At 36.3% G+C, this 19,841-nt stretch overlaps 1 protein-coding gene across 1 annotated transcript in view; it reads right to left on the bottom strand.

Moving 5' to 3' along the window:
• The window catches only part of ERICH3 (glutamate rich 3), a 109,326-nt gene that overhangs the window by 52,982 nt on the left and 36,503 nt on the right, over nucleotides 1–19,841 (bottom strand). Inside the window, 5 exon segments of the mRNA XM_082666831.1 lie at nucleotides 4,669–4,887; nucleotides 9,227–9,385; nucleotides 14,016–14,144; nucleotides 15,757–15,828; nucleotides 19,502–19,627. Coding sequence (XP_082522957.1) covers nucleotides 4,669–4,887; nucleotides 9,227–9,385; nucleotides 14,016–14,144; nucleotides 15,757–15,828; nucleotides 19,502–19,627 — 705 coding nt within the window.

Raw genomic sequence — 19,841 nt, 5'->3', positions numbered from 1 at the left:
TGACAGCCATCTCTCCTTAAATGAATCTTTTCTAGATCAAAATAAAATAAATCTAAATACTAAAGTAAAAGTGCACGATTGGCATGGATGAGATGCTCAATGTCATCGGTCATTAGAGAAATACAAATTTGAAACACAGTTAAGATACCACTTACCCACTAGGACAGCTAGAATCAAAAGACAGTAACAAGTATTGCTGAGGATGTGGAGAAATTTGAACCCTCATACACTGTTGATGAAAATGTAAAATGGTGTAGTCACTTGGGAAAACAGTTTGGCAGTTCATCAGAAAGTAAAATTTGGAGTGACCATATGACCCAGCAATTCCACTCCTAGGTATACATCCAAAGAAATGAAAACATATGTCTATGCAAAAACTTGCAGGCAAATGCTCATAGCAGCACTACTCATAGCCAAAGAGTGGAAACAACCCAAATGCCCATCAACTGACAATGAGATAAACAAAATGTGGTACAACCATATGGTGGAATATTATTCAGCCACAAACAGAAAGTACTGATACAACCTGCAACATAGATGAACTTTCGAAACATTATGCTGAGTAAAAGAAGCCTGACACAAAAGAATATTTATTGCATGATTCCATTAATATGAAATATCCATCCTGGGGTGATGAAAAAGTTCTGAAATTAGATGGTGCTTATGGTTGCCTAACTTCTGAATATAATAAAACCATGAACTGTACACTGTAAAAAAAATGCATAATTTACCACACTGTGCCAATTTTATTCTAAACCCCAGGACCTAGGAGCTAGTGACAGGTCCAAGAGACATCTAGAAAGCTACCGAAGCCATGTGGAAAGGTGACCGCATTTTGAATAGAAAGACAAGTGTCAAGGTCTAAGCCTATGGTGATGGCCAGGTTTAGGGGTGAAGATGAAAGAGGCACAGAGGAGCAAGATGAGAGGTCAAAGGAGAGAACAAAGAACCGTGCAAGTAGAGTGCCATGGAGGCAAGAGCGGGAAGCTTTGAGGAAAAGGCAATAACAGCATAAAATGCTACTATTAAAGACAAATCATGGTAAGTAGAAAATAGAAACTAAGATGGTAGAAGTAAACCTAAATATACCACTAAATAAAATAAATGTCATTAGACTAAACCCACTTATTAAAGGAACAGAGATTCTCAGGTTGAAATAAATGCAAAGCACACATATGCTGCATAAACATATTTAAAGTCTAAAGCTTTAGAGACATTGAAAAACTTAAAGTAAAAGAAATATATATGTATAAATATAAATATATATTTATGTATATATATACATATATATTATCTAAAGAAAATAAGGAGAAATACTATTAGACAAAATAGATTTTAAGGCCAAAGTAATAAGAGATAAAGAGGATCATTTTTTAATAATAAAGAATATCTTCACCAGCAAGGTAAAGTATCCCAAATCTGAGAGCATATAACCAGGTATTCTCAACATTTACAAAGCAGAACTTGACTAATTACAAGAAGAAACTGACAAATCCACAACTACAGAGAATGAATTATCACTAGAACTCAGGAACTAAGAGACCAAGCAGATAAAAAAGAATGGTAAGGATGTAAAAATATGAATGACATAATTGGACATTTCTTACCTATTGAACATTTATAGAACTCTGCTCCCAACAATTAAAGAATCACATTTTTTTACAACGACTGAACATATCTTAGCCCACAAAGCAAGTCTCCACAAGTACCAAAGAATCAAAATCATGCAGAACAAGAATAAGATGCTTTCTAAATTACATTCAGTGAACTAAAAGGAGTTCTAGGATTTAAAATATGGCAGGAAAAGAAAAATGTCAATAGCTCACAGATATAGAGAACAGATTTGTGGTTGCCAAGGGGAAGGGGGGTGGGGGAGGGAAGGATTGGGAGTTTGGGATTAGCAGATGCGAACTATTATATATAGAATGGATAAACAACAAGGTCCTACTGTATAGCACAGGGAACTATATTCAGTATCCTGTGATAAACCATAATGGAAAAGAATATGAAAAAGAATATATATATGTATAACTGAGTCACTTTGTTGTACAGCAGAAATTAAATAGAACATTGTAAATCAACTATACTTCAATAAAATTTTTAAAAAGAAAAAATAAAAATTTAAATGGAATGTGTGGAAGATAAAATTGAAGAAATCTCCCAGCAAGTAGAGCAAAAAGGCAAAGAAGTAGAAAATGGGAGGGAAAAGCTAAGAATATTAGAGCATCAGTCTAGTAGTCCCAACATTCTCAAAATAAGGATTCCAAAAAGAGAGAACAGAAGTTAAAAAAAAAAAAAAAAAAAAAGACCAAGTCAGACTAAAACCCTGTGAACTCAAAAGCCAGACATGCCAAGGTCTGTCAGAGCCAGGATGCCTGCTGACACCTGCTGTGTTTCCAATCTGAAATAGAATGCCCAGGGGAAGCCAGCTCAGATGCTTATCCGTGCTTCACTTGTCATGACCACAGGGTGGAGAAGTTGCTGCTCTCTCCTCTGTGCCCAACTACAGAAGCCCATTTGCCTGATCATATTCCTCCTGGACGTCCAGTGTCTGGCCCACACGAGGACCTCATTAGATGCCTTGACTCTGGTGAGCCCCATTTTTCTAGGACACACTCATGACCTGACCTCTCTCACCTCCCCACAAGGGGCTCTTAAAACTGTCAAGGAAATAAACCTAGATAGTGACCCAAAGACTCTATTCAGTTTATTTTCTCCTAGATATATTATTCTTTCATTGCAATGCTAGGTTTGCGCTTATTTTGAAGTTTTATGCATACAAGTAATAGAACTCCAAAGAAAAGCAGGGACTCAGTTAACACATTTGTCAGAATAGTGGTTGCTCTGGGAAGGAGAAGAAGATGTGACAGGGCAGGAAACAGGGGGTTTATCGTATGACAAAAGTGTTCTACTTTGTTGGAAAGTAATGGCATATACACAGGTGTTTGATTGTTGTTTAACTTGAACATATAGATTTTACATATTCTTATGGTTTATATGAGATTTAAACATGTTTTATAAAGTATGACCAGGTAGAGTTCGCCCTAGTAATATATTCTAGCATCAGAAAATCGAATGCTGCCACCAAATGAGGATGATGAGGAAGTCACCATTTTTGCAAGTGGGGGCCACAGCCTTCAAGAGAGCATGTTTGTTGGCCTGGTAGAGAACAATGCCAGCATTCAAAGAATTCAAAGTAAGTTTTAGTGGATGTGGTAGATTCTATCATTGCCCCCAAATATTCACTGCATGTCTCTATGAGAGGATGATACTTCCACTCCATTGCTGTCAGGCTTTGGTAATGGAATTCAAGTGTAAGTGACATGTGTCACTCCTGAATGGAATCTTCAGAGCATTCCATGGCTCTGCTGTCCACAAGGCCAAATACCCCAGGACAGGGACTACTCATCCAGTCTGGGTCCCAGAATTGCCATTGACCAGCAACAGACAATAATGAGAAAAAGAAATTAAATGTAAGCTGAGTTGCCAGGGGTTGCTTGTTAGACTGAGCTACAGTAAACTACTCTTCAGAGAACTCTGCAGTAGGAAAGGAGAAAACAGAAGTCTCAGGCTACAGAATGTGAGGAAAGGACTTGGTTACTCTATGCCTGTGTATGTTGAGAGACACAGATGAATACTAGAGGAAGGAATAAAAATCCAAATAGGAGAGGAGAATGACAGACAGTGCAAAGTGCCATGGCAGTGGAAAAGTATAAGATCAAGGAACAGGGCAGAGGGTGGGCCTCGGAGATGGGGGGTACAGGCTCTCTCAGAGACCGTAACAAAGAAAGAATTAGTGAAAGGTGGATTGAAAGGAGGAAATTTGAGCAAGCACAAGGAAGACAGTCTCAACTTTTAGAGAAGGTTATTGGTGAGGCAAGTTATTGGTGAGGCAAGCTGCTGGGAGGGAGATGTGGACAAGCGGTAAACAGAGCACTTGAACGAGGCTGGTTTTGGAAAGCCAGCATGCCGTCAACATGCAATGTTGACACTTCGCTCCCTGATTCTCCATCAGGTGAAATGTTGACCCAGCCATCTGCTAATAACCACAAAAGTTACATATAATTGCTATTAGTTGTATACTTACACTCCAAAACTTAAGAGATCTTTTGCCTTCATACTAGCCTGTATCTGTATAAAGTATAACTGGCCTTAGGACCATTTTCTTTATCAGTATTTTAAGGAATGATTACAACAAGTTACAATATATTTTAAGAACACTGAAAGGAAAATATTTATGAATATTATACAGTAATTTGCCAAAATTATTAAAAGTGAGTGTTAATAATTATTTTATATGGTACACTGTGTTTTTCGATATATTTAAAACCCTGAATATTCACAAATTAAATGTTAAAATACTTCCTGACATGTGATTGAATGGGCAAATTAAAGGAAATAAATGATTTGGAAATGGGTATAATACAAACTAAATTGGAATACAAGATTTACTTGATTTTTTTCTCAATTATGCTAAATTACTCAACTGAATTACTCAAATATTTGGTTTCAGATTCATTCAAGCTTACAATTACTACATTTATAAAATTATTATATTTCTTTATGCAAGTCATTTTGCATTCGATTTCCTTAGATTTCATCTAGAAATCTAATAGTGTAATGTAATCGGTGCTAAATTAATAAAAGAAAATTTGATTCTATAATCACCCTGGTAAAGAGAGGTTCTAAGCCATTTGGAGCAGTGGTTGGACGAACTCTTCTCCTTCTCCATGTTTCAGGACTATTTTCCCTTGTGATTTTTCCATTAGGGGGAGGAAGTGGAGGAGGAATAGGCATCATGTAATGGTTAATCTTTGGAAATCGATATCGATTCATTCCCTGTGAATTGTCCATGGAGTTCCTGAACTTCATCATTGCCTTCTTGCCCTGTAATCACATTTCATGACATAAGAACAAGTGAAGTAGAAGTGGTGACCCAACATAACCCAAAATTAAAGACAAGACTGTATGATTGACATTGTGTGCAAACACAACTGATATCAATAGACAAACTTAAAACACTTCAATCTGTTGAAAAATGGCATTTTGTAGTACCCATAGCAAATTAAATTTTCATGGATTTCTAACCTTATTTAAGTATATTTTTTAAACCAAACATACAGTGATGGCATTTTTATAGTATTTTGGGGATTTTCCCTCAACAATCCATTAAATCTATGGGGACCCAGTACAATTAAACAATTTAAAATCAAGAAGTTCGAAGTGTTATACTTTGAGATAGGATTGGATAGTTCACTTAACGATAGGGTATTTGCACATTTTTTACACTGATTTCACCCACCCAGGTGTTATAACATTCCTTGGTAATATGGTTTCAAGGAACCAAAACCCCAGACTCTGACCCAAAGTCTCTATTCAGCTTATTTTCTCCTAGAAATTCAACTTGTGGGAATAAATTTCACCCAGATAACTACACAAGTACACTTATGTAAATGTGTATAAGGATACACACAGACACACACATGCACACACACATATGTCTAAAAAATTTAGTTGATCAGTTTGGGATTGACATGCCCATGCTGCTATATTTAAAATAAAATGCCTTTCCATGAAAAAAAGAAAAGAAAAAGAAAAAAAAGTTTAGTTGAACCACCAAGTCCATCAGTAGGAGGATATTTAACTAAATTTTGCTTTGTTCTGATAATAGATTCTCATCAGGCTTTAAAAAGAATAGTGTTAATCTATTTGTCCAGAGTCCTGACATAAAAAGGTCCATACAGTGTGATCTTACATTTCTTTTAAATAATTTATATGTGGATTTTGATAAAATCAGGGATGACTGGAAGACTCGGAACACAGGGTTGCCTTTGTGGATTTGAATCATTGTGGGGTGGTGAGGGCATATAAGTTTAGTCAACATGTATTACCTTAATGATTAAAAGCACCTAATGTATAAACAAAAACTTTATGTTTCAGGTATATATGAGCCTCTGAACTTTCACATATTGATAATTTTTGTATATCTGAGGTAGTTTCCCAAACTTTAAAGTACCTTTAATCATTTTTATCCGTTTTTTACCAATTTATTTGGTATTGTTTTAAATTCATTTTCAGCCAATTTATTCTTTATTTTGAGATGCTTAAATTGTGAAAAGTTATTTTTACGAAAGGAACGTCATTCCCCAAACATTCTCATTGCTGAATAAACAAAAGCAGTTTAAAGAAAGGCATGTATACGTCATATTTTGATTGAAAACAACATTTATGTGAACAGAAAGGGATTTAAATAGATATTCACCAAGGGGTTTAGAATTGTTAGAATGCTTGACATTGCAGGTATTATTTATGCTCTCATTTTTCTTTTCTTACATTTTCCAATTTTTCTGTGATGGTGTGCATTGACATCGTAATCACAAATATAAATTAAAGAAGTGAAAACAAGATAATAAAACAATAAAATCAATGAATCCAAAACTTTTTGGGCCAGGGGTCTATCTTTTAATTTCTAAGTAGTTATCAATCAATGGCATACCTTATTTGGAAATGGTTTAGTAAATTTTAAAAATTAACCTTCTGCTCCTTACCTTGCTTTTTCTTAGCCCAAAGCATCTTGGACATCTTCCCATGCCAGTATAAATAATTTACCTTATTTTTTAATATACTTTAATATGCCATAACATTTTTAAACAATAAATTCTTAGGTGTCTTCCAAATGTTCACTATTGCAAATATTACAATACTAAATATTCCTGAATCTGTTTCTTTCCACATGCATGTGTGTTCCTAGGATAAATTTCAATATGCTAAAATGCTTGAGCATGTTCATTTAAAATGTTGATAGATATTCCCATATTGCCTTCAGAAATAGTTGTACCAATTTCTACTCCTATCAAGAGTGTATAAGAAACTCTCATTCTAAGGATAATCATTTTCAATCACACCATTAATTTTACTCAGTAGCATCTCAGCCAGTCTGTTTTGACCAAATTGCTTTTGCCTAAATCAAAGCTCCTCACCCCTGATACTTAGAAAATTCAACCTGCTTAAGTCTGTTGCACCTTCAAACAATTCCCCCATGCATATATTTTACTCTTTTAGTGGGTGCTTACTACATACTCCGCAATCATGCAGACTATTATTCTTTAGGAATTTCTTGTCTGATTTTATATTAAGTAATTTTCATCATCAATGCCATTGAAAGAATTGCATGTCCTTCCTGGCAGTATATTTTGCCTATGTACATCACAGTATAAGCTGCAAAAAGTTAGAGAATTTTGTCTGCTTTGATGGTTGATATATCACCAATGCCTAGAGCAGGACCCGGTCCATAGTAAGTGCCCAATAAATTCCACTGGATGAAAAATGTAAGTTTAGCTAGTTGAAATTAACATGGAATTGATCTCAATCTTGTCGGCATGTGTAAGCTACCATTAAGTGCAATCCCTCACTCACTCACACCCCAAAACTTGGAAATGGTAGACTAAAAGGCCCCGTGCAGATTTAATTAATAAATCTACCCAGTGGCTCAGAGCAGGTTTGGAAAATCACCTAAAAGAAAAATCGTTCGCTAGTCAGAAAAAATTAAATATTACCTGATTGACAGTGTTCACATATCTAACATAAAGATGGGTCCGATCGAGAAGAGTTAATAGATATAGGAACTTAGAAAAGAATAAAATCACCTTGGCAAATGTGGAAAGTGCCCATCTGAGTACTAACTAAGGGACAGGAAATCCATTGGGCTTTGAATATTTCCGGTCCTAAAGGCAAAGTTATCCCTGGAGGATATAGAGGGCTTTAGCCAAAGACCTTTGAGCTTTCTGGTACCTTTGCCAAGCCCATTCCTAAGAGGAGACAGATGCATCAAGCTAAGATGACCTGATGCCATTAACATTCCATTCTACCATATTCCCTCATTCTGATTCCATACTCACCAGGCAACCTTCTCATTGTGATCTGGCTTCCCATGTAGGTCTGCCTATAAGGGGAAAATGTACTGCTCCTACAAGCTTTGATTTAATTGTTATCTGATGAATTAATGGTCCCTAATTATGATTTGATTCCCTATTTTGATTTACTATAGTGAGGAAAAATGGGCTTGTCATGTGTTATTTTAGTTAGCTTGAGACAGTCTCTCGGGATCTGACTATTCCTGGACACTAGCTTGAAATGGGAACTCTCTGGACATTTAAAGTGGAGACCAGATCCAAGAAAGTGTCAACCTAATTGGCTTATGACCCAATTAGTTCCCGCCTAGCTCTAAGCAGTCGTCCCAGACAAAATGCCACCACTTTTGGTTTAATTTCTCCTTCTTTCCAAGAAACTACTATTAAGTTAAGTAAGGTTTGTGAAAAATGCTTCACAAGGTGAAAAGCATATTAAATGCATTTAAATATTATTTATCATTTTAGGGTTATTTTTGTACTTTTAATGTGAAAAAACAACAATTTATCTGTCTGAATTAATTTCTTAGTGTCAAGGTCATCTGTCAGCTTTAGATAAAAATATCTTAATTTCATATGTCATATGTTTCCTAATAATTAATGGAGCTAAATTCACCCATTTGAGCATAATTACAATTGTACTCATAACACAGATTCTATCTTAAGCTGGCAAATGTTTCTTCTTGGTCTTAAAAATGCAAACAATACCTTCCCTAATTACTAAATGTCCCAATTATCCTTCCCTTTTAAGTAACTCATATTTTATGGCTACCATACCTCCTTCCTGTGCTCTATTAAAATAAGTGAAAATTACCTGAGATATAACCTTGAAAAGGAAGCATAGTCAAGCTTCTGTGTGTGATTAATTCAGGATTTTTTTAAAGATGGACATTCTTTTCCTTCTATATCCAACCTTCTCCAGAGTCAAACTTGAAGCAATTTCATACACTGATGGTAAAGTAAGTCGGCATGCAAATGCAAACCTATTCTTGGAAAGTTTCATTTTCTAGGTTTCATGCATTTAAAATTTGGAAGCAGTCAAAACTTGGTCTATTCTGATAGAAGTCATATCTAGCTATAAAAAGTTCCTCTTTGTTTTTCACACAACCTTTCAAATTCATGAGAGATCATCTTAAATTATTACAAATCTATTCCTTACTCTTTTGCCCCAAAACACAGAAATTATAGGCCTTCCAATTAAAGTAAGAAATAATTAAACAGACATACATGGCAAGTGCTTAATAAGTGCACAGTATATATTTCACTAAATAGATTAATTGAATCTAGCATCTTAAAGACTGTGAAGAAAAAGCATTTACCCCAATGGGAAATGGAGCTTCATTTTCCAGCAATGAGGTTTTTGATCTGGACCCCGAAGTTACCTTTGGAGCAGTTCCTACTGCAGGATTACTGGGAAGAGGTTGTAATCGAATTGGAGGCTGCATATTTCCTGGGGCAGTGTATGGTCGAGGGGCTGTCTAGACAATTAGGGAAAAAAATTCCATTTAAATTAGTATCTTGACATGTTTCCAGGACCAATTAATAGCTCAACAAATTGCCTAGACTAATTAATGGTGCCTTTTTACTGAACAGATTAACCTTTAATTATGTCCTTCCATTATACATACTCTTATGACCCACCGTATTTGTTAAAACATATGGTGTGGAAGTCCTCTACACACCTAACTGCCGCAATTGTAGAGTATTTTGGATAAAGGAGGTGTTCTCTGTTAGGTTCCTGTATTTTATTCACACTGTGAACTCGCTTACAATACCTAACTGATGCTGTACATTGAATGGCTTTGTTCAATTAAATGTTAAGTTGAATAATGTTCCTAATTTAGACATCTAAGGGCCTATGATTAAAATGAACTCATTCCTGTTTAAATGTTTTCAACATCAACTCTAGTATGAGTCCTTTAGGCCTTAAGATTGGTGCTGAAGTAAAAGCAGACAATACAATTCAAAAAGAGGGAAGACAAATACTTACTTCTAATGCATTACCATTTATTCAACCTCTTCCTTGAAATACCAGGAAAACAAAACTGAAAAATTGTAACTGGCAACTTTGGAAAACACTGTCAAAATGGAGATGTTTTCCAGGCTGGATAGTTTCCATTTGCCCCTCTTCTCTGTCTCTTCTGTTCTGCTCTGGCTGCTGGGAGTTATTTCTTTATGGACTACGTCAACTAACCTCAGGATTCCAGTTGGATTTGGCCAATGAAAGACACTGGCAGGAGATCAAAAGACAGGAGGGAAGGAGACTGGGGTCTTAAAGCTCCTGGACCCTTCCCAACCAAGGTTATGATGGGCCAGCTGGGTCCCTCCAACAAAGTCCACAGCTCCTATCAGGAAGTCCTCTCCCAGAAGCTGCCAGCTGGTTCTGGTATCCAAGTCCTCTCTTTCCCCCTAAGCCTATGTGGTGTGGTTTCCCATTGTATTCACCCCAGCCTGCTTTACATCCCCAGCTGGTTTTCCTTAACCCCACCTGCATCTTTCTAAATAGTTTCTTTATTAAACCCTTCCTAATTACCCTATTTGTGTGAGCCATCTGTTTCCTGCTGAGACCCTGACGGATGCATTTTCTAATCAAGAATGTACTACAGAGAAAACCAAAAGTGCCGGTTCAGAGCATTAGATGTGTCTTTTGGAGCACTGACAGAACGTTGCAATAAAGATCAGCAATGTTTCAAAAATGGAAAAAACAAGATGTTTGGCCCAGTTGTTCTATTACAATAAAACAGTAGAAAACCTGTTAAGAATAATACATGCAAATTTGGGTAAGAGGGTATGAGAACAACATATATAAATGATAAATGAATAAGATTTATTACATTGACTCATGGTGTAATGGTGACAACAAATATTCAACTCTGGAAAAGTGTTGTATAAATACATAAAAAATGGTGATAGGGCAACTCCCACCAACCAAAAGTTGGTCTTAGCGCCATCTTGACAAGCATGTTATATGTTGCCAAAACTCTGATTTTGTTAAGTTAACACTTATTGAATTCCAACTCTAATCACTGTGAGATGAAAAAGTAATTTTTAACATCTAATGGCAACATGAGACAATTAGTTTCAAATGAACCACACAAATACTGCCAAAGAGACAATAACAACAAAATACCTGAAAACTAATAGAACTTAAAACTAAAAGTTATTTGGAATAAGCCAATGAGACTAGTAAAAATTAAAGTTTCACAAAAGTAATTACATTTTATCCAAATGAATGAGCAAAAGAAGAAAATGATAAGGAGAAAAGAGGAATGGTAAATTTGAACATCCAAGTAAGAAGAGCCAGTTGTGAGCCAAACATGGGAAGGGGAGCAAAGAGACTATTCCCCAATATCTGTTTTCCTTTCTTCATGTAATAGAATATTTATTAGGGAACATGCCTATCACAAATAAAGACTGTATTTCCCAGCGTCTCTTGAAACTCCATATAGATGTATGCCTCAGTTTGGGCCAGTAAGATGTGAGCAGAAGTGCTATATGAAACTTCCAGATCATGCCCTTAGAAGGAAGAAATGTGTCTTCACTTTCCCCTTATCCCCTTCTCTCTGGCTGAAAGAGCCACACAGTGATGTATATACCATCTTGGTACACGTGGATGAAGGCAACTCACTAAATTTGTCAGATCAATGACACAAAAGGAGTCTGAGCTTTTGATGCCTCATAGAGTAGAGATGGTGCAGGAGCTGAGACTCATGCGTGTGTGTTGAGGCGGGGAGCGCATCCTTACGTTAAAGTCGTCATTTTTGGTCTCCACATACAAACCTAGACAAGAAGCCAAGTGGACTGACTAAAGCAGCGCTTGGTTTAAAGAAAAAAGACATAAGCCTCTATGAGCCAAAAGGTGAAAGGTCTTAAAACCCACAAAGAGAAATCAGACTAGAAGTTTTCTGAACAAAGGGATCAGATCATGCAAAAGAATTCTTTTGATCTCTGTAAAACAAATATGGCTTAAAACCCACTCCTGTCAAAAAATCCAACTGAACACAAAAACATTGAATGTAGGACTTGGAAAGCAGGTTACTCTAAACTAGAACATGATCTATTGGCTGCTATGCGCTAGATGTTACTTCCCCACATTTGCATTCAGTTAGATGAATGTGGCAGTCAAATGTTTAACCGATTACATATATCTCTAAAAACAAATCTGCGCCGTTCAACTAACAGCTGTGAACTACAAACTGTTGTAGTTCACATCAGGAGCCACCTTAAATTTGCTATATTTTAAACTGTTCGTAATATATTTTCTTGGAATATATATGGCACTGTAGCTTAACATTTTCAAAACTGTACCTGAATGTGAATTGAAATTGACTACCTGGTGATTACTCAACTTAGCTGAGCATTTCTAATTCTGAGAAGATCTCTGGGGGTGAATTTTCCAAGCATGTACAAAATTAGTTGAATAACTTCCACAGTTTTAATGGCATGGTGCAGCTAAAAGCCTACATGCTATTTTGAAAGTTTAGGTGCAATTGGTGACCAAGTGAAGTAACTATTCACCGTATGCTCTCCTTATTCACTCAAGAAAATTTAAAGAGAAAAATGGATGGCAATATCCCAAAAGGATTATTATCTTTATTCCAATGGCACCTGGAGGTCAGGAATCCAATTCGGAGGATATGTAACCAAGTTAGGAAAACAAAAAAGAAGGACTTGAATTTCTGTAACATGGGAACTGCAATTCCAAGATCACAATAGGTATCCTCTATGAGGCAGCAGCACCGCAGGGGGTGATCAAGTGAAGAATCCTGGCTTACCAGATAGAAAGGCTGCTAAAGTGCTGGTGTCAGTGGTTCCTGTAATTTTTAAATTACTTTCTCACTCCTGCCACATTAACATCTCCTGGATGTATCATAAACTACTTATTGAGGCTGTTCAGCTGGAAAATTGAAAAGAAGGACTTTCAAGGGTTTTTCCTCCCTGAAACAGGTAGGAAGATAGAAAATGGCCCTTGTTTCTTTTGTTTCACCCAGGATAAGCTTTTGAGAGTCTAGTGAATTTGCCACCCAATAAAAGAATTATTTGTGTACATATACATTTAAATGAAGCCTGGAAATATGATAACAACAAAGGGAAGATGGTTGCTTTTTATAACTTGAGCTGTTCATCGAGAAATGTCAAAACATATTTACCTTTTGAAAATGTCAAAGCTTAACACTATATGTGATGAACCTACTTCAATAATCTGTGAAAGTGTTGCAATTCCTCTACAAATATTGTGGAATCCAAAAAAATGTTCATGCTAACAAGGAAATACATTAGGCCACACAAAGCCAGAATAAAGATGTCATCAAATCAATTCATTTAAAGCTGAAACCATCAACTGCCAGGAAATATTTTGCAAGTCTTTTCCTGTATCTATATTGTTTCAAGCTACCTTATGTTCCTTCAAGCAAATACCACTCCTAGGTTATAAATGAATCGAAGTGGAATGAAATGTCAGTGTGCGATTTCTTTAAACATAATTTCTGTACATTTAATTATTTTTATCTTAGACTGTGTGCATATACTTTTGATAAAAGAAGCTCAGATGTAAGTATCTGGCCCGACACGTTGTGCAGTACCATTGAATTTGTATGCATAAAGCAGCTTTAAGATAAGGTAAGAGTAGAGGAAACAGCAAGAAAAAAATCCAGAGGTCAGAAAATATAGAACATGCATGGAACAACCAATGGTTCAGTTGTGCTGCATTGTAGGGTGCTAAAGGGTAATCGTGGGGAAAAGTACTAGGATAGCCAAATTGATGTCATGTGGCTTGGGGTCTTAAATGTCAGGTGCAAGAGTCTGGGCTTTTCTATAGGTGACACAGCGCCAGTGAAGGTATTTGGGCATGTAAGTAACATAAGTAATCTGCACTTTAAGAAAACTAATCCAGCAGTAACAAAATGGATTTGACAGGGGTGATACTGAATGAAGGCGGGACAACCAGTAAAGACAGAGTTGAATGGATACAAGATTATGTTTTCACTCAGTAGGATTCCCAAGATGATACAACCATGTACCCAGAGAGCGTTCTTTCTGAGAGTAATACAAAATCATGAATTAATTAGTTGGCATGGTGCAGGTCAGAGTGTTATTAACATGACTCACCAGTGTTACTGGACTGGAATGTCCTTCATCAACCAGAACACTATGGCCATGATTAGTCTTGGGGCCAACTGGGGGGCGGGGAGACAGGATTGGCATGTTATTTCCTATAGTCCATCCTGCGTGCTCTCCCTAGAATAAGAAAGTGATTTAACAAACCGAAGCATAATTAGTAATCTAGGTTACGTTAGTGCCTGCCGGATAAGAGGTGTTATATGACTAGAGAAGTTCTTTCTTATTCTTTTCAAAAGTACTCCCTCTGAGGACCATCATGATAATCAGGAGATGTTTCCACAGCTGTACTGGGGACTTGGGTGTGGTAGTGAAAGGCAGGAAATTGAGTATACTTTATCCAAAGAAATAGCTGTGCTCACAGTAACAGCTAGAGATGCAGTGTATCCTTAGTTTCAGCAATAATATTTATTAATCTGCTTTAAGCAGATCACTACAAGAAGCACAATGTTCCTCACTACTCTGATCAGTAGAGACTACCAGAAAGTATTATTTTTCTGCCTTAAAAAAGTATTAAATAATGCCATAAGCAAAGGGTTATATATTACATATGGGGGACCTAAAATATAGGTCTTTCGCCAAGTATAGCTATAGGTGAAAATGTTATGAATAAAAATCGTACAGAGGAAATGAAGTGTCTATCAGGAATTTCTGCCAGTGCTAAAATGTGCCCATGTATCTGGTTAGTATGTCTGGCAATCTGGACGAGAGTGAATAGAACACTGTTTCAGGAACCATTCTCCAGTAACTATTTTTTCGATCAACATTTCGGCAGATAAATTATAGAATCTATCAGTCCTCAATATAGGACACTATTGGTAAAGTTGACTTAACCACAAATCTCTACACACCAACTTTTCTGATTTTGAAAAACTGACTTATTGTCTGTTATTTAACAACACTTTTGTAATAAGAGTATGTTTTGACTAAGATAAAATAGATTTGAGTCTATCAGGCAAGAGGGAAAATTACTGTTTCCTATGGCGAGTTATTCCACAGAAGCTTTACGAATATTCATCAGTTTGTGAAATGTGTCTTAAGCCCCACATTTGTAATACCCTGAAAATGAAGAACAACACGTGGGTTTGAATGGCTCAAGAAATTGAGTAAAACTGCCAACCTGAACTGAAACCTTTCAAGCATGCCTAATTGAATCTCTCATCTCTTGATTTAAATTTACACATCTTCTAAGTTGACTGCAAAGATGAACTATCAAATGCAAAGTAAAAAACAACGAATTTTAAAATGCCTTCACAAAATGTCTAAATCTTAAGCTTTTGTTTGCTAACGTAGATCTTTCCTACCATATATTTTCAAGGGTCACGTTCACATGAAAATGTACCATTGGATAATTCTTAAAATGCCCCATTTTCCAACCCATTGGGAATATCACCATCTATTTTTACCTTTTATGACAAACAAATCTTTTGGCCTCTATCACAAATCAATCAAGAAAATACAAAAGCAAAATTTCAAACTTGAGAAGAACGGTTTCAAGTTTTTCTTACAATGACTTGTGCCTTATACAGTTTCTCTTGCACACCAGCTCCTATTTTGTCATGATCTTCTGTAATAATAGTGGCCAAGATTTAAGCCTGGTGGAACGATCGTTTGACCTCAGTTATGAGTTACCCCAAAATAAAGTGCCCCCAAGCCACTTCAATAATAATACCATTGGCCTTCAAAATCATGAAATAATATTATGAAGTAAAAGAGTTATGTAGCTCCTTACCTTAAATCTCTGAATTCGCTCCTTCCTAGCTAATGTCTCCAGTTTCTTTTTAATTTCAAGCTGATGGTAACGCTAAGCACACAGGAAAGAGTGGAGGAAAGAATCATATCAATTGTAGCAAAGAAATTTTTAGAGGAAAATAATCCCACTATCTAACTGTATTCTCATTTACCCCTCTTGTCATTGAGATGGAGAAGAATCACCTGCATAAGTGTGCAAGCGGGAATACAAATTGGTACAACTCTTTGGAAAGCCAATTCCTAACATACATTAGGCAGTTAAAAGTGTTCCTACTCTGTAACCCATAACTTTCATTTCTAAACTTAAGGAGAAGTCTGAATAATAAAAAAAAATTGTTTTATGCACAAATATGTTGTCTGAAAGGTTGTTTTTTTTTCCTTCAAAGCAAAAATTCAGGAGCAACATAAACTTTAAAGAGAATGGTTTAAGTTTTTGTTGCATCCATATAATGGAATAGAATATAATTATTAAAATAAGGTTCCTAAAGATTTTGGGGGTTTTTTGTTTTTTTTTTTAAAGCACTTTACTGAGGTATGATTGACATACAAAAAGTTGTACATATTTAATGTGTATAACTTGATGACTTTGGAGATAAGTATATACCTGTGAAACTCTCAACTACAATCTATGTCATAAACATATCCATCACATCTAAAGGTTTCCTCCCACCTTCTTTATTATTATTAGTTTGTGATAAGAACACTTAAGATCTATCCTCTTAGCAAATTTTTAAGTGTACGACACAATACTGTTAACTATAGGCAATAGATCTATATAGTAGATCTCTAGGGCTTATTCATCTTGCATAACGAAACTTTATCCCCGTTGAGTAATACCTCCTCATTTTCCTCTCCCCCAGGCCCTGGCAACCACCATTACACCCTCTACCTCTATGAGTTTGACTAGTTTACATTCCTCATATAAGTTGGATGTGGAGAAAAGGGAAAGCTTGTACATTGTTGTTGGGAATGTAAATTGGTGCATCCACTGTGGAAAACGGCATGGTGGTTCCTAAAAAAATCAAAATTAGAACTACCCTATGATCCATCAATTGCACTCCTGGGTATATATTCAAGAATTGAAATATTCAACAATCTCATGTTCATTGCAGCAGTTTTCACAATAGCCAACACATGGAAGCAAGCTAAAGGTCCACCGACGGATGAATGGATAAAGAAGATGTGGTACATATATACAATGGAATATTACTCAGCCTTTAGATTTTGTTTAAAAAATGGAAAATGCGTGTAATGCTGATAAAAGTAGGATGCAGAACTGCACAGAAACACAATTTTATTGGTCAAGCTCACATTACGTGCGTATCTGTGTGCTGGGAAAGTGCTTCGTGTGCATCATCTCCTCTTGAACAATTCCAATTGCTAAGCAGTCTCATTTTACAAATGAAGAAACTGAAGCAGAGGGCCGTGAACTTGCCCCAGGTCGTACATCTAGTCAGTGGTGGAACTGTAATTTGAATCTTGGTCTATCTGACACTAACTTCCTGTTTGGCTTTTTTTTTTTTTTCATAAAAACCCAGTAGTCATCTTATTGAACCATTCTGCAGCTTGAGACCCCCCTGGCTTCCAGGACACCACTCTATCAGGTTTTCCCACTGTTTGAAGGTTCTTATCTAGCCCATGTTGTTCTTCCCAATTTCCTGCAACGCACACACCACGAAGCTAGAAACCTCAGAGTGGCCCTGGGTGTCTTCTTCCCCGTTCCTCATCCAGGCAGTGTCGGTCTCTCTCCCTGTTCCAGATCCCTGTGGGCAGCGGCATTGCCCCAGTATGTCCACTACTGCTGTTAGCCCACACCCTCTGGCAACAGCTTCCTAGCTGACCTCCCACCTCCAATCTTTTCCAGCTCATTAATCCATCTTCCACATTTTTAGCAACATCATCTTTCTAAAACAGCTCTGCTCATTTATTTCACTCCGTGCTGAAAAATGTTTCATCGTTTCATCACCTACACTGCAAACCTAGCTGGGAATTGAAGGCCTCCAGAAACAGGGCCCCAACTTATTGGAGAGTGTCACTTCCTGCCAGTCTTTCAACCAACTCACAGTGTAGTCTGGCCTCAGTGAGCTTTCCTTTCCATCCACAATGTCCCCTCACACCTCTGTAACTTCACACCTGCTGTCTTCACTCTCTGGAATGCCTTGCTTATCTTTTCATGTCAAGTTTCATTGAGTCCTCCAGGTTCAGTTCAAAAAGCAGGACCTCTGTTCAGCTTCCTCTGACTCTCACAGAGGCAAGTCATCATTCCCTTCTTTTCTGAGCTCAGTCTATTTGTTCCTGTCTTCTAGCATTTGATCACTTTCTACAGCATTTTTTAAAAAATTATATCTCACAGCTACATCACGTAGCCCCATACTGGTACATGGTAAGCTTGCAGTTAATGTTTATTACATGAATGAATATGTGAATAGTAATACAACAACATTAGTAAACAGCATCAGCATAAACTAAATGTGAGACAAATGTAACAATTTAGAAATATTTTATTTTTAAATTATATTAATATATTATATATTATATAAAATTATATATTACACATTAACATTTATCTAAGCTATTTATTCCAAACTTTAAGAATACACAAAGACTCTTTAATAACAGCACATTTAACAGTTATGATGTGTGCATTACAGGAAATTTTGGAAAACGAAAGTTCAAGAATCAAGGCTAAGATAGAACTTGGTGCCTACCGATTAAGTTTGAAATTATGTATAATTAATTTTACGCTGTACTATTTTTTCAACATTAGTTGTAGGATTCCAACTAATACTTTTACAAAGAAGTGAATTTGGGAGCCATAAACAATGATTCTATGTAATTCATGCACATGACATAAATCACAAAATGAATTCCTAAATGAACAAATCATATACATCCGAAGAGAGCACAACACTTGCTCAATTTAATAGTAGCATAATAATAAATATTTTGAGTGGCACTACACTTAGTATTGGTTTACTGATGATTCTACAGTTGGTCATAAATGTTTAGTGCACCCACAGGTCAATGGTTTTATGAGCCAAGTTTTCTGATTTACAGCTACTTGGTCAAGCCGAGAAGTGACATGCTTTTTCACAGACATTAAAATGGTATTGATGCTTGAAACTACAAGTTCCATGGAGCGAGGCTAAAATAATTTATCGAGTTAGCTAGATATCCTTCTAAAAATGCCATGTCAGACTGAAAAAACAGTTGTTGATACTTGGGTTGTGAATCTGTGCTGACCAACGTGGCCTAAAGTAGGAGGGACAGCAGATGTTTCAATGCCTGCTCCTTGAAATTTAGCATACGGCTGAGCTTTGGAGCCTTCAAAGAATAACAAATCCGAAATAATTCATGGCAGTGGAATTACTGATATTTAAACAGATGTCACTTTTTTTTTTAGCAAATGGAAATTGAGGTACAGATGGTGAGGGCTGGTATGTTTTAAAGTAGCCATTACGGATTAAAACTCTACATTTGTTAAATTAAATATCACAAAATATACAATGATGTCCATATTTTTCCCTAACTGAAATGAAGAAATGCTTACTTCAGTGTCTTGTCTCCTCACTACCTAGAGAGATATAGAGTATTTCTCAGGTCATCTTGTTCCATTCCTTTTTAATGAAATATAGGAAGAATTCCCCTGCTTCTGGGTACAGAAAGTATTATTAATTATCATATTAATAAATATCAGTTGTAAAGAAAATAGTTAATACTTGTACCTCCATATCAAGAACCTTATGGAAAATAGCCTGGGCTAAGCACTCCCGGATATATTTTTGGTGATCCCTCTTCATGATATTTAGCTTGTATTCCTTTTCAGAAAGTATCCTCCCATTTCTTGTGATCTGTCATGAATAAATAAAACATATATAGAAATACAAAGCAGAAAATGTATTGTTAGTTCCCTAAGAGAGAGAGATGGACCGTCAGTTGATCAGACAGAGAAGGAAGCAGTGTCTTTTAAGGCTAATGAGGTGTAGTGCTATGGCTGATAAATTTTCACTTTTAATGAACGTTTCATAAGGAAAAAAAAAGAGAAAGGCAGTCTCATATACCCAT

Source organism: Grampus griseus, assembly GCF_964374135.1.
Source record: "Grampus griseus genome assembly, chromosome: 1".
In the NCBI taxonomy this organism is placed as follows: Eukaryota; Metazoa; Chordata; class Mammalia; order Artiodactyla; family Delphinidae; genus Grampus; species Grampus griseus.
Note: the sequence above shows the minus strand (reverse complement) of the source record. Positions and strands in the feature narration are given on the sequence as shown.